Raw genomic sequence first — 15,072 nt, forward strand, 5'->3', positions numbered from 1 at the left:
CATGGCTGTGCACCGGCAGGTGCGCATCCTGAATACCAGGATGTCGGACATCGATCGGGGGATAGGTTCCCTGGCAAGGGGAATGGAGGCCATGGGCAAAGGGATGGAGGCAATGGGCAAAGGGATGGAGTCCATGGCAGAGGGGGTGAGGGGCATGGAGGAGCGCATGGGCACCCTCTGTGACAGGCTGCAAAGTGACCAAGAAGAGAGGCGCAAGTATAGGCGCGAGGTCAGGCTGCTCAATCAGTCGATTAACCGCTTGGCAACTTCCACCACCCTGCAGTGTCGCCGCTCTGTTAATCTGCAGACTGACATTGTTCACTGCTGCAGTGACTTGTCCCGGGGGATGGGGAGGGTGACCTCAGCAATGGAGGCAATGCTGACCCAGCTGACAGCCACAGGTGGCAACATGGTTGTTGGGGACACTGAGGAGACAACGAGCAGGAGTGGGTCCAGCACGCCTGTTCAGGACATACGTAGGAGCAGCAGACTCCATGCCGAAGACACCGGCACCACTTCACATGTAGACCCCCAGCCCCGTGCCTCGCAAAACAGCATGCGTAAGCGCAAGCATTGAAAGACATATTGATCACAGGACAGGTCAAAGTGAGGAAACTTTGGCAAAACATTGTGCAAGGTGCATTTAATTTGATTAATGTTTTTTTGGAAGGTGCAGTTGTGTACATTAAAGTGAGTGTTCCAATCACTGGACATGGCTGTGTGTCATCGCTCAATTAGAAGTATCTGTTGGTAATTTCAGCACGTCGCAGTCGACCATCTGTTGCTGGTGCTGCTCCTGCTGCATTGTGATCTGCTTGTACTGTCCCATCATCAATGTCCTCATGATATGTGTGTTCTATCTCTGTGCCCTCCTTGGTGGCAAGATTGTGCAGCATGGCGCAGGTCGCAATAATCTTGCAACAGATAATTGGCGTGTATTGCCGTGCACCTCCACTCTTATGGAGGCACCTAAATCTACTTTTCAGCAGCCCAAATGTACGTTCCACCACGCAACGTGTTGTTCTGTGTGCCAGGTTATAACGCCTTTCACTCCTGGTGGATGGGTTCAGGTAGGGGGTGAGCACAAATGAACGCAGGGCATATGCACTGTCACCTGGGTGGGAAAGGATAATAAGATTATTCACATACTCAGGAGTGCTCCTTCTGCATGAACTGTCAGGGTGTCTCACACATACCTACCCAGCAGGTATCCATCACCAAAATCATCAGCAACAAGGCGTCTGTATATCCCACTGTTGGTGAATATGTAGGAGTCGTGGGTACTCCCAGGATATTTGGCTACAATGTCCGTTATCATGTTGCTAGCGTTGCAGATCACCTGCACATTGATTGAATGTGTGGACTTCCGGTTTCTGTAAATGTGCTCAGTTGCTGCAGGTGGGCATAGTGGGATGTGCGTACCATCGATGCAGCCTATTATGTGCGGGAACTGTGCAAGTTGATAGAATTCGGTTTTTGTCCTTGCTAGTTCTGCAGGTGTCTCAGGGAACTCAATGTAGTGCTCCATCCTCTGCATCATGGCATTTAGGAATTTTCTGAAGAAGCATGACAGGCAGCTCTGGGACACTCCACCTACAGTGGCTATCACGTGCTGGTAGCTCCCAGAGGCAAGAAGGTGTAGGCAGCACAGCACCTGTACATGGGGTTGGATCGCGTATAACTCTTGGGGTTGGGTGTTCCAGATATGGGTAGAGGTCCCTGATCAAGTCCAGGATTGTTCTGGGGTGGAGTTGGTACCTTTGCAGGATCTCAGCTTCAGTGAGTTGGAAGAGGGTGATCCTCTGCCTATATACCTGCTCCTCCCTTAGCCAGACCCTCTCTCCTGCAGCCTGTATCCGTAGCCGCCTTGCAATTACGTAGAAGGCCGCCATTGTGGGTGTACTGTTGCATTTTGGGAGCTTCTTATATATCCTGTTCCTGGTTTCCACCTGCTCCCAATCCATGTTAATTACCGACTCTTAAATACCGAATTTCACGAAATTCGGTATTTCCTGACTTTGCTACATCTCAAATGGCCTTTTTTACCACTTCTTATTTACCGACTCGGTAAATATGAATTCGGTATTTACCGATTCGGTAACATACCATTTCTTATTTACCGATTCGGAGATTATGTATTCGGTAAATTCCGATTAGTGTAATACCGAATCGGTGTTTTACCGACTGGTATTTACCGATTCGGTACGTTTTTGGTGACATACATCTCGTTGCACTGATACCCGTCGGTAATGCCCGAATTTACCGATTTTCGGCCGTTACCGACCGGTATTTGGGTACCTACATCGGGCCCACAGTGTCCAGATTCACAGTCGTTTTAGTCGTAACTAGTCAGGATTGTCCGTACTCACCTTTTTCTTGAACTGTACTGTCCATAGACGTTGTTACGCATCTCGCGTGTGAGTTCACACTCTGCACACGCGTTCCGTGGGCCTCCTATTACTTACCTAAAGTTAGGGTAGCGTGGACCCAACGATCCTACAGCCTCTGGACAGCTCCATTCCTTCTATCGATTTCCATATACCATTTACTTAGTATATGGTTTGCCGTGCCCCTAGGGCACCATTGTAATTCTGTGCAACTTATCGTATTTTCCCTAAGAGATTGTCATGTGCTTAGCCCTCTGATCTCATAAAGAGTTCAGAGGTGTTTGTTATTAATAAATATATTGTTTATTTTCATAACAACCTGTGTGGTGTCCTTTCATCTGGTATTCAAGGGTTTATATTGTGGTAAAACAGCTGGCTTCACATGCCAAAAGAGTTTAGCCTAAGACTGCTTTGTCCATGCTACCATTAGGATAGCTGGTCTATAAGGTTGACTTACAACCAATCACCATAAGGGTTGCTTGGACTGATACAAGGTGATCACTAGAACTAATGAGCATCATATATCAGGCCAACTTCTCACACGAATCCTCACACTAAATGTGCGGGGACTCAACAATCCGGTGAAGAGGAGTGCTGTTCTTTCCCTTCTGGAGGCCTCTAAGGCTGACATATGCTTACTACAAGAGACCCACTTATTGCCGAGGGATTGCCACAGGATGCGCTCATGCTATTTCCCTCACCAATTTTACTCCTTCTCTTCCACTAAAACTGCGGGGGTGGCTCTCTTGGTAGCCCAGAGGTTCAGGGGAAAGGTCCTGCAGAAAGGGGTGGAGGTGAAGGGGAGGTTGTTGTCTTATAGATTCTCCCTTGGGGGGGCGACCTTCACGGTTTGTTCTATTTATGCCCCGAATGAAGATCAGGAAAAGTTTCTACACTCCCCACTCACGGAGGTGGCCGCGTCTCCTGATCGACATGTACTGGTAGGAGGTGACCTGAATTTGGTTATGGACAATGTGCAGGATAGGTCAGCGCAGCGCTCCACTCAGGCTGGGACACTTTCCGCTGGGGGGTTGGCTAGGCTAACAGACATGGGCATGGTGGATCTGTGGCGTCGATTTCATCCCTCTGAAAGGGAGTACACTTATTATTCCAATGCCCACAAAACGTATGCCCGCTTGGATTATTTTTTGGCCTCCCCTTCCTTACAGGCTCTTACAACGGCGGTGGAGATAGGAGCTGCAGCCCTCTCTGATCATTCCCACATGGTGGCTGTGTTCTCCCTGCCCCCGCTCTCACACGCACCGCGCTGCTGGAGGCTACGCGGCTCGCTGCTGCATCGCGCTGACGTGGTGGGGAAGGTTCGGGGGGCTATTACTGACTATCTGGCGCATAACAGCACTGAAACCACATTTCTGACCACTCATTGGGCAGCGCTTAAGGCGGTTCTGCGCGGCGAGCTTATAGCGATCCCAGACGCCGAGAACGCGGAGCGTGCACGGAAACGGGAGGAACTGTCGCAGAGGACGCGAGAACTTGAGCGCATGCACCAACGGACCGGGGCGCCGAGGATCTGGAGGTAGTTGCGACAAGCTAGGCAACAATTGGCAGCACTCGACCAAGACCGTGCGGAATATGCAGCGTTGAGGGTGCGACACTTATATTACACTGGGGGAGATCGTTGCGGGAGACTGCTAGGTCATGCACTTCGGGAAAAACAACGGAAACAATCGGTACGGGAGGTCGTCACGTCGGATGGGCGGGTGGTCACCGAGGACGCGGACATTGCGGGGGCATTTAGCACTTTTTATACCTCCCTGTATACCGGGTCGGTGCTTGACCCGGAAGAAGGTGAGAGGTTCTTGGCCTCGGTCGCCCTCCCTACGCTGACCCCAGAACAGTCGGATCTTCTGGAACGACCTATCCGGCCGGAGGAGGTGATTGCAGCTATCTCGCGCCTCAAATTGGCAAAAGCGCCCGGCCCGGATGGCTTCTCGGCGATCTTTTACAAGACGTTTTGTGCACAAGTGACACCTCTGCTGACCGCCCTCTTTAATTCTTTTGCGGACGCCGGGGCGATCACAAGCGATTTGCTGGAAGCTAACATCTCGGTCATCCCCAAACCGGGGAAGGATCACTCGAGGTGCGATGCATATCGCCCTATATCTCTACTCAATGTAGACCTAAAACTCTACACTAGCATACTAGCGGCGTGCCTCGCACCACTAATGCAGGGGCTGATCGACCCGGATCAGGTGGGATTCATCCCTGAACGTCAGACCGTAGACAACACTAAAAGGGCGCTGCACCTGATTGAGAAGGCCACGAGAACGTCGGGGGAGTTCATGTTGCTTGCGATAGATGCCGAGAAGGCATTCGACCGAGTCCACTGGCCTTATCTCGAGCAGGTGATCGTGAAAGCTGGGTTGTGCGACCGATTCCGTACGTGGGTCCTTAACTGCTATTCTTACCCTTCCGCGACGGTCAGGGTCAACGGATTCGCCTCGCCCCGATTTTCTATAGAGCGTGGCACTCGGCAGGGTTGCCCGCTGTCGCCCCTGCTCTTTGCCTTGTATATGGAGACGCTAGCACAACGGATGCGAACCACTCCTGAGGTACGCGGTATCACATTTGGGGCATATGTCCATACCATCAGCCTGTATGCTGACGATATCCTCCTGTCCTTGTCCTCCCCAGACATGTCCCTCCCATCCTGTGTGGAGGTCCTGAATGCGTTCTCCAGAGTGTCGGGGTTTAAGATGAATATGACCAAGTCGGAAGCCTTGGACCTCTCTCTGGCCCCGCATACGCGAGCCCACCTGCAGAGGCGCTTTCCGTTCCGCTGGGCGCAGAAGTCAGTTCCTTATTTGGGAATTCAACTGGCAGCAACGTTGTCGGACACGGTCGGGATCAACTATTCTCGGCTACGTCGGCTCATTCGTACTGAGCTGAACAGGTGGAAGCAACTCCCTATGTCATGGCTGGGTAGGGTAGCGGCCATCAAAATGACGGTCTTACCACAGATTCTATACGTATTCCGCGCCATCCCCCTCCGTCCACTGGATGGCTGGCTTCGCCAGATGCAATCAGAGCTGGCGCAATTTATATGGAATGGCAGGAAACCCAGAATGAAGCTCCGTCTCGCGATGCTACCTCCTGGGAAGGGGGGTCTGGGTCTTCCAGATCTCCTGCTTTACTACCAGGCGGTGCTACTGAGAACATTGGTGGAGTGGAGCAGGTGGGAGTCAGATAAACATTGGCTCTTTCAGGACCAGGCGGTCGCGAGCCGTCCGCTCCAGGAAGTGCCCGTTCTCCGCCGTCAGCACCGCCCCCCCCCCCCCAATCTTTACGCCTCCTACATCACGAGAGTGCCGCTAGAGGTCTGGGATTGCATCAATCTTAAATCTGAGTTGACCACCGTTCCGTCTCCGCTTACTCCCCTACTCGAGAACCCGGACTTCACTCCCGGGATGGATGTGGCGGCATTTGCGAGGTGGCGCCCGGCGGGCTGTAGATCCCTGTTCCATTTGTATACTAAAGATTATCCCATTCGAGACTTTCAAACAAGAATACCACCTGCCGGAATCAGAGCGCCTCCGGTATCTCCAAGCTCGGCACTGGGCGATGCATAGCCAGGTTCGGGAGGGGGCTGATCGACAGCTGCGGCCCTATGAATATTGGCTGATCACGAGAACCTCGGACAAACATCTCATTTCTGATCTATACCGCACACTACTAGACCGGTACTCTCGGGTGTACAATTCGGGCAGGGCGCGCTGGGAAAGGGGGTTGGGGCGCACCCTTAGCACCAGAGAATGGGACAGTATTTATTACCGCGCGCGACACTCTGCTTATCACATGGGACTGACCGACACCCTCACCAAAATAGCAACATACTGGTACTATACCCCTGAGAGACTGCACGAAATGGACCGCAAAAGGGAGGCGATGTATTGGAGAGGTTGTGGGGAGAGGGGGTCCTTGACCCATCTATTATGGGATTGTGTCCATCTGAAGGAGTATTGGAAATTGGTGTTGGATGAGGTCGATGCCCACTTTGATACCAAACTCCCTCGCTTTCCCTCCTACATACTACTGGGTTTGTCCAATCCTGTCACATATCCCTTGCGTTCCCGTAGGGGCAGGTTGATGGCCATTGCATTGGGTTCAGCATTGCAGAATATTGTGTCTCTCTGGCGCACCACTCACACGCCCACTTTTCAGGGGTGGCTTTATCGTCTGTGGGCGGTCCTGGGCATGGAAAAGCTCTCCCTGATTGGGGCAGGAAAGGGGGACAGATACGCGGAACTGTGGCAGCCATTTCTTTCCATGCTGGCTACGGAATTTAGGGAGGTCACGTGTCCTAGGTATCTGCGCCTGCTGCGCTTGGCCCAAACCGAACCTGATGGAGTCTGAGGGGCCTTGTCCTTACTTGCGGAGATTGTTGGACCTGGAGGAGGGAGGGGGGGATCGGGGTAGGGTGGTTCTTTTTGGGGTTTCTATTTTTGGGTTTTTTGTTTCCCAACATCTTAACAACTGTAGCCTATACAGCGGCAGCACCCGTTCACTGGGGCTTGGCGGGAAACTCTCCGGGGTGGCTATTTACTCGGGGGATCCTTGAGGTTGTACACCACGATATTCTCATCCCCCCACCTCGTCCCCCCGATTTGAGACGCGGCCGGCCCTTCGGGGTTGTAGGCGGCTTGCTGTGTTAAATCCTGACTGCATTACTGTCATCATTGTAACACCTGCACGGTACCACGATCTCAAGCCGGCCCATCGGGTTGTTGGCGGTTTTGTCATGAATGTTTGCTTCTACAATACTAATAAAACAGATTTAATACTAAAGATTTTCCAGATCCAGTCTGAGGTCTGGAAGAATAATCAAAAGGTGAGAATTTGGTATTCAGCCGTCACTATCAGAATGAGAATTTGTTGGTGCCCGCTTTGCCTGAGTAACAATGAGCATTCACTAATGACTGTTGTAATCCTCTGAATAGAGTCTACAGTAAATAGCAGACTTCATGGACATATGGACCTACTGGGATGCATATAACAAAGAGCATAACGCAGAGCCATAAAGTTTGCCACACAAAGAAGGCGTAGCTTTTGGCCCCATCTCCTTTCACTAATCTTCTCCCCTCTACCACATACTTAATTGTGCTTCTCTGTATACTTTGTGGGTAGTGAGCCTTGCATAAGGGATTTAAAGGAATAAATAAGTTACGGATTCACTTTCTGTGACCTCAAGTGATGCATTGTGATAGTGTCTTTCATTGTTTCAATAAAAGACCACCAACTACCTTTCTTACCTCAAAACTGGGCTGAATCCATAGTCATTACTTGACACAGAGGGTGGTTTCAAATGAAGATTAAGATAAAATACTTGGTACGACAGAGCTATTTTTTCTTAACCTTGTTGGCTGTACTGTGTCCCCATGTGCAGACATTTGAGTGACCATCCCTGCAGCGACTTTGAGTCTGATTAAGAGTTCGGCAGATGTACAAGGACTTCATTGTGATAAGCGAAAGATCAAAATTTAACTACTGAGGTGCTTCTCTGGAAGACAAGCCTAACCTTCCATTGAAACTGTAGCTTTTCAACGTCTGCATTGAGGATGGTAACTGATTCCTTTGGCGTTTGAGGCCCAGGGCGATGAGTCTCCAGTGCCATGTTCAGCTGAGAATTCAGTGGCTTCCAATGTCCCTGGTCATCCCTCATCACATTGAGATGTAGGATGCAAGACCAGTCTTCTTTGACCATAGGATGTGTGGCAGGATGATGACTCTAGTGTTTTGGGAAAAGATAGCTTAAATTGAGGTCTGCACCACATAGATGTCATTTCTGTATTCTTTCCTGCACCCAGAATGTCTGGTTATTCACCCAGCACTGTGCAGATGCAGGTGCAGCCTGCTTTAAGGGTGTCATGTGAGTCCTTCGATATTTCTTTGGTCTTATGTTCTGCAGCAGAACATGAGAAGATTTCTGGGCGACAGGATCCCCTAGGAGTTCAGGCACATGCTGAGACATTCCAAGCATGAGATTGCATGGGGTTTTATTCTGGAGCACGCACTAGGTACATCGCCTTAGGATCGCTGTGCATTTTGTCATGATTTTTTGTGGCACTGCCTCGTAATACCCGGGATACAATGGCCCCTTTCAATGTCCTGGTTTATGGCTGAAATAAGTGCGAGAACTACAAACATGCACCCATCGCTAACTAGGAATCAGCCAGAGTTTTATGCTGAAAGGCTGGTCATTTGTCTGCCCTAAATATGCTTACTACATCCTTAGCTAATAAGGCCAACTTATCCTTTGCAACACTCCACGTATCAGCACATTGCATTGGCTAAACCCACTAGAGTCCGTCAGATGAGACATTGGCCACTACAATATTATTGTGACACATTAAAAGGTAAGGACATATGTGATTCAAGTATGCCACTAGAAAAGGGTGCAACACCTTAGAGAAGCATTGATGTAAATTTAGTGACTGTAGGCAGTAATTACAATATCTGAAAGAAACAGGTTAGTGTTAGATTCCTTACCTTAGAACATAGCTTTCCAAACTGTGTGTCCCGACACAGTACTGTGTCACCTGCAAATGGTGGGTGTGTTGCAGGATGACACCAGTATTAAGGGCACTTAGCACATAACTGCTGCTAATTAGGAGGAATTCCTTTGAAAGTGTCTCGGAGTCCGCAGCAGCAGCGCGGACTCCTGAGACACTCTGCTCTATGGGGGCCAGGCAATTCACAACAAAGCCCCATTAACACGTAAATGGTCTTTTAAAGACCTGCAAAGTACTCTGTGTGGCTGTGTGTGTGCCCAGCAAGCTGGGGTGAGGTGACAGAGGGTGACAGGCAGAGGGAGGGAGACAGAGGGAGATAGCGGGAGGGAGGGAGATAGAGGGACGGATACAGAGGGATGGATACAGAGGGAAGGATACAGAGAGAGGGAGTGAGGGAGACAGAGGGAGATAGTGGGACGGATACAGAGGGAAGGATACAGAGAGCGGGAGGGAGGGATACAGAGGGACGGATACAAAGGGAAGGATACAGAGAGCGGGAGGGAGGGAGACAGACGGATACAGAGGGACAGATACAAAGGGACGTATACAGAGGGAAGGATACAGAGAGCGGGAGGGAGACAGACGGATACAGAGGGATGGATTCAGAGGGACGGATACAGAGGGAAGGATACAGAGAGCGGGAGTGAGGGAGACAGACGGATACAGATGGACGGATACAGAGGGAAGGATACAGAGAGCGGGAGGGAGGGAGGGAGACGGATACAGAGGGACGGATTCAGAGGGACGGATACAGAGGGAAGGATACAGAGAGCGGGAGGGAGGGAGACAGACGGATACAGAGGGACGGATACAGAGGGAAGGATACAGAGAGCGGGAGGGAGACAGACGGATACAGAGGGACGGATACAGAGAGCGGGAAGGACGGATACAAAGGGACGGATACAGAGAGCAGGAGGGACGGATACAGAGAGCGAGAGGGAGGGAGACAGACGGATACAGAGGGACGGATACAGAGAGCGGGAGGGAGGGAGACAGACAGATACAGAGGGACGGATACAGAGGGACGGATACAGAGAGCGGGAGGGAGGGAGACAGACGGATACAGAGGGACGGATACAGAGAGCGGGAGGGACAGATACAGAGAGCGGGAGGGAGGGAGACAGACGGATACATAGGGACGGATACAGAGGGAGTCAGAGTGACAGAGGGAGTCAGAGTGACAGAGGGAGTCAGGGTGACAGAGGGAGTCAGGGTGACAGAGGGAGGAGGGTGACAGAGGGAGTCAGTCAGACAGAGGGGGTCAGTCAGACAGAGGGAGTCAGTCAGACAGAGGAAGTCAGAGTGACAGAGGGAGTCAGAGTGACAGAGGGAGGAGGGTGACAGAGGGAGTCAGAGGGACTCAGAGTGACAGAGGGAGGAGGGTGACAGAGGGGGAGGGTGACAGAGGGACTCAGAGTGACAGAGGGAGTTAGTCAGACAGAGGGAGTCAGAGTAACAGAGGGAGGAGAGTGACAGAGGGAGGAGGGTGACAGGGGGAGCGAGAGAGACAGAGAGAGACAGCGGGAGGTAGACAGACAGTGGGAGACAGACTGATACAGACAGAGGGAGACAGTTAGAGAGAGAGAGGGAGACAGACAGAGTAAGTGAGAACCCTCCCCCCCGAATCCATCTTAGGTGGTTCGGGCTCGCTATGCTACGCTTGCTCGCTACACTGCCTTACTGTGTCCCAAAATGATGCATCTCCAAAGAGTGTCTCCCCAACATGAAAAGTTTGGACAGCTGTGCCTTAGAATATCCCCAGGCGTCAGACTGGATCTGGAAAGTTTTGAGTAGCAGTACCTCTGCGCATCGATAGGCGACGTCTGCGGCTCCGCGTCCGGCGTCGTGGTCGCCGGGATGACATCGTCGGAGTACTTAGATGCCGCCCTCGCCCGAGATCCGGCATTCGGCCCCGCGCCGCTCGAGGTCTCGGGCCAGGAGGGCCATAAAATTAGACGTTAACGCTATCATTGCTTTATCATACTGATTAAAATAATTAAATGACTGACTTAGCCTGGCTTCTCTGTTAATTCAGTGTTGTAATGAAGCTATTTCCAACCAGTAATTTAGCGACACGTAAGATATTTATATGCCTAGTTGTTTATTGCCGAATTGAGGCTATTAAGCATGTCTGTTAAAAAAAGTACAGTCTTGCAAATAAGTGTATTTTACTTGCTTTCATTCTGCAGTCACTGAATAAGGAAGCAGACAGTGCATGTGCTTCAGGTGCAATGAGCAGCCGGCATGATCTATATTGAAGCAATTCCGATCTGGCGTTTCCATTAAACGCTCTGACAAGGACGACTGGAGGAAAGGCTATCCCACCAGCTTGACCCACGTGAAGGTAGAGTCCATCAGGAATTTAGAGAAACCCATCAGCTTTTAACTACTGCATTTCGAAGGCAAAGCAATTCTTGGTACATTCGACATTTAGGAAGAGAGATTCAAAAGGACTTGGGACCTCCAGAAAAGATTGGGTTTGGGTCCTATATTTCGAAAAGCACAGGATATGAACTGGAGAACTGAGAGTCCTAGAAGTTCTTTACCTTCTTGAGATATACACCTCTAGTAGATAGGAGGTTGCGTCATTCCACTTCAGAGGGGGATGACATCGTCGGAGTACTTAGATGCCGCCTTCGAGCGAGATCCGGCATTCGGCCCTGCGCCGCTCGAGGTCTCGGGCCAGGTGGAGGTCGAGGGACCGGTTGCGGGGCCACAGTCATCACAGCTCGGCGAGTCGACACTACTCGTCGGGCTCAAAGTCCTCAGGTAAGTCGAGGCACAAGAAGTCGAAGAAGCGACATTGCTCTTCTGACTCCACTCGCGCGACACGGCCGGGGGTTTGGGCGACACCGCCCATGCGGCTCTGCCGGAGCGCAAGCGCCGCGTCCAGCTCCACACCCGCCGGTCCCTGGGCTGAACACGACGCCGGAGGAGGTCAGAGCCTTCCTCACGGCCATGAGGTCGCGCTTCCCTCCGTCGGGTCCCGCCGAGGTGCCTTCGGACCCGTCTGGGAGCCTAAGCGGGCTGGCGGCTTCGGCCCCGGCGCCATCAGGTGCTGCGGCGCCGTCGGCGACTTTGGTTCCAATGCCGCAGGGTTCCTCAGGATCCATGCCTGGATCCGTGACGACGCTGGTCGACCTTATGACCCCTCCGCCGGTGTCGTCATCAAGGGTGTCGCCCCCGGCGCCGTCCTCGGGCGGCGGCGGCCCCGATCCCCAACCCTGTCTGGATCCGGCATCAGACCGGCGCCTGCTTCGACGCCGTTCGGTGAGCCCTTCACCGAAGACCCGGCTCCATCATTTCTTCCTGACCTTCAGGAAATGGATGACGAGGGGGATTGGGAGGGGTCTGAGGAACCTCTGGCACTGCAGTGCCAGTTGAGCCAGGACTGGGCAGATGAACTGGGGGAGGCCAGTGGTCTTGACACTTCGCCCGACACTGGTTTTGTCTCCCCTCCTACTGTGGCTATGGAGGAGGGGGCTGCTTACAGCGTGGTATTGACTAGGGCGGCCAAGGCCTTGAGCTCCCAGTCACGGCTGTGAGGACTAACCTCCTCACTGAGGTGCTCAAACGGCAGGCAAGCTCCTCGGAGCCTCTCCTGAGGTTCTGTTGTGCACCTGGTCCAAGCCCACTACAGGCCTCCCTGCAGATCGGAACCTGGCCCGACGCCGGCTCCGGGCGACCCCAGTTTCCTGTCCGTTCACTCCACCCCTGTGAGCCTGGTGATCCAGGCCTCGACTTCCCAGATCGCATTCCCGACAACACCCCCCCGATCGGGAATCCAAAAGGTACGACCAGTTCGGTAAGAAGCTATTCTCCTCACTGAGTTTGGGGTTGCGGTCTGTCAACATCGCCTGCCTTTTGAGCCATTACTCCCACTCTTTGTGTTATACGGTTGCGGAAGAGCTGCCGCAGTGCCCGGCGGAGGTCCAGGCAAAGCTAACCCAAGCCCTTGCGGAGGGAAGGGATGCAGCATGATATTCTAGTTGGTGTGGACTGGATACCACGGACTCGCTAGGCAGGGCGATTGCAACTAAGTATGGGCGAATTTTGCGAATCTGCTGACCGCAAATTTGTGCGAATTTGCAAACAAATCTGCGAGTTTGCAAAACAATTCGCTAACTCGCAGATTTGACCAAATAGACTGTTTCCCACTGTCTACTGGCTAATCAGTAAGTGCTAACTCGTTGGGTAAATGTATAGTGCTGTTCCTACACTACAGCTACATGAAGTGCCAGAAGAGTTGTCTCCAGTGACCATGTGTGTGTTACTATGCTATCGCGCTGAAGAGCGCAGGGGTCCCTTGAGTGAGATGTCCATCATAGAGGGTAAATGGCGGGAAGACGGTGCACACCACTAGTGTGTGCGGCGAGGCCAAAGAGTGGGGCTTCTATGCGACATCACATGCCTCTTGTGTTTATAAAAGGTCAGAGACCGATCAGAGCAACAGATGAGGAGAAAGAAGCCCCTGGTCACAGGAACTTCAAGGGGATTGCACTTGTGAAAGTCAAGGATGCCGAGGCCTCCATCAGGCATCACAGCTAATATTCAATGGTAGATACGGGGAGAAAGCACACCTGCCCAGCGCCGAGGTCCCTTGAGTGAGCTGTCCATCATAGTGGGTCAGGGTGGGAATCCGGTGCACACCACTAGTGCGTGGGTGGGGCCAAAGAGCGGGGCTTCTATGCGTGTTCACATGCCTCTTCTGTGTATAAAAGGTCAGAGACCGATCAGAACAGCAGATGAGGAGAAAGAAGCTCCTGGTCACAGGAACTACAAGGGGATTGCGCTCGTGAAAGTGAAGGATGCAAAGGCCTCTATCCAGCATCACAGCTAATTTTCGACGGTAGATATGGGGAGAAAGCACACCTGCCCAGCCTCGACAAAGCTCACGATTGTTTTTGGGCAGATGAATGCGTTACTCAACTTGAGCATCTGAAAGAGACACGTTAGTGATAGATTCCTTACCTTAGAATATCCCCAGGCGTCAGACTGGATCCGGAAATGTTTGCGTAGCAGTACCCTTGCGCGTCGGTAGGCGTCGTCTGCGTCTCCGCGTCCGTCGTCGGCGTTGTGGGCGCCGTGATGACGTCGTCGGAGTACTTAGACGCCGCCTCCGCGTGCTGACGTCGGTTCTTCTTTTTTCCGCCCCAGCAGCGCAGATCCGCAAAAAGTGGTACCTTAGTCATTTTTTTACTAAACTTTTTACTATCCCTGACGTGCTACCAGAATGCCCGTTGGAGGTACGGGCTAAACTCGGCCAGGCCCTTGTGGAAGGCCAAAATGCAGCACGGTATTCTATCCGGTGTACCTTAGTCATTTTTTGAATAAAACTTTTTACAATCCTTTTTGATCTTTCCTTGGAGTCTTCGACTCCGAACGGTGCCGGTAGGGATGCCAGGTTTTAAACCTTGTGAGGATTGCAACCGACTAATGTCGGTCACGGACCCTCACCGTCAGTGTCTCCACTGTCTCGGCGTCGATCATGACGACAAGACCTGCTCCGACTGCCGTGCCCTAACCTCGAAAGCTAGGCGGGAACAGTCCCGCAAGCGACTCGAGCTCCGGCAATCGGCCCCGCGCCGTGAGAGGTCCCAGTCCGGACGGAGGTCGAGGGACTGGTCGCGGGAGCGGAGCCACCATAGCTCCGGGAGTCGACATCACTCCTCAGGGTCGAAGTCGTCAGGTAAGCACAAGAAGTCGAAGAGACGTCTTCGCTCTTCCGACTCCCCCCGACGCTTGCACGACGTGGCCGGGGGTTCGGGTGACACCGCCCATGTGGCTCCGTCGAGGGCGTCGCGTCCGGCCCCATACCCTCCAGTCCCTGGGCCACGCGCGTTGCCGAAGGAGATCGAGCGGTTCCTCATGGCCATGAGGTCCCTCACCCCTCCGACGGGCTCCACGGCGCCTTTGGGCCCAGCGGACCCGTGTGGGGGCCCTAGCGGGTCGGGGGCTTCGGTCACGACGCCGCCGGCGCTGCAGGGCCCGGCGCCGCAGGGCCCCACTGGATCTGCTTCTGGATCCGGGCCGTCGCCGGTTGACTTGACGACCTCACCGGCGCCGGTCCCTCAGGTGTCACCTCCGGCGCCGTCTTCGGGCGGCGCTGTCCCTAATACCTCCCTCGCTCCGGCGCCGCTCTCGACGCCGTTTGG

The 15,072-nt window shown here is 52.8% G+C and overlaps 1 protein-coding gene across 15 annotated transcripts in view; it reads left to right on the forward strand.

The window, feature by feature from the left end:
* Positions 1 to 15,072, forward strand: part of LOC144823590 (uncharacterized) — a 739,799-nt gene that overhangs the window by 699,225 nt on the left and 25,502 nt on the right. The window contains exon 48 of one of the 15 annotated variants that reach the window (XM_078682254.1): positions 11,107 to 11,250. The exons of the other annotated variants lie outside the window; for them this stretch is intronic. Within the exon in view, the coding sequence (XP_078538380.1) occupies positions 11,107 to 11,175 (69 nt within the window). The 3' untranslated portion in view covers positions 11,176 to 11,250. Of the gene's footprint in view, positions 1 to 11,106; positions 11,251 to 15,072 lie in introns of those variants that run through there. 15 annotated transcript variants of the gene reach the window in all.

The sequence above is a fragment of the Lissotriton helveticus genome, chromosome 1_1 (assembly GCF_964261635.1).
Source record: "Lissotriton helveticus chromosome 1_1, aLisHel1.1, whole genome shotgun sequence".
NCBI classification, from domain to species: Eukaryota; Metazoa; Chordata; class Amphibia; order Caudata; family Salamandridae; genus Lissotriton; species Lissotriton helveticus.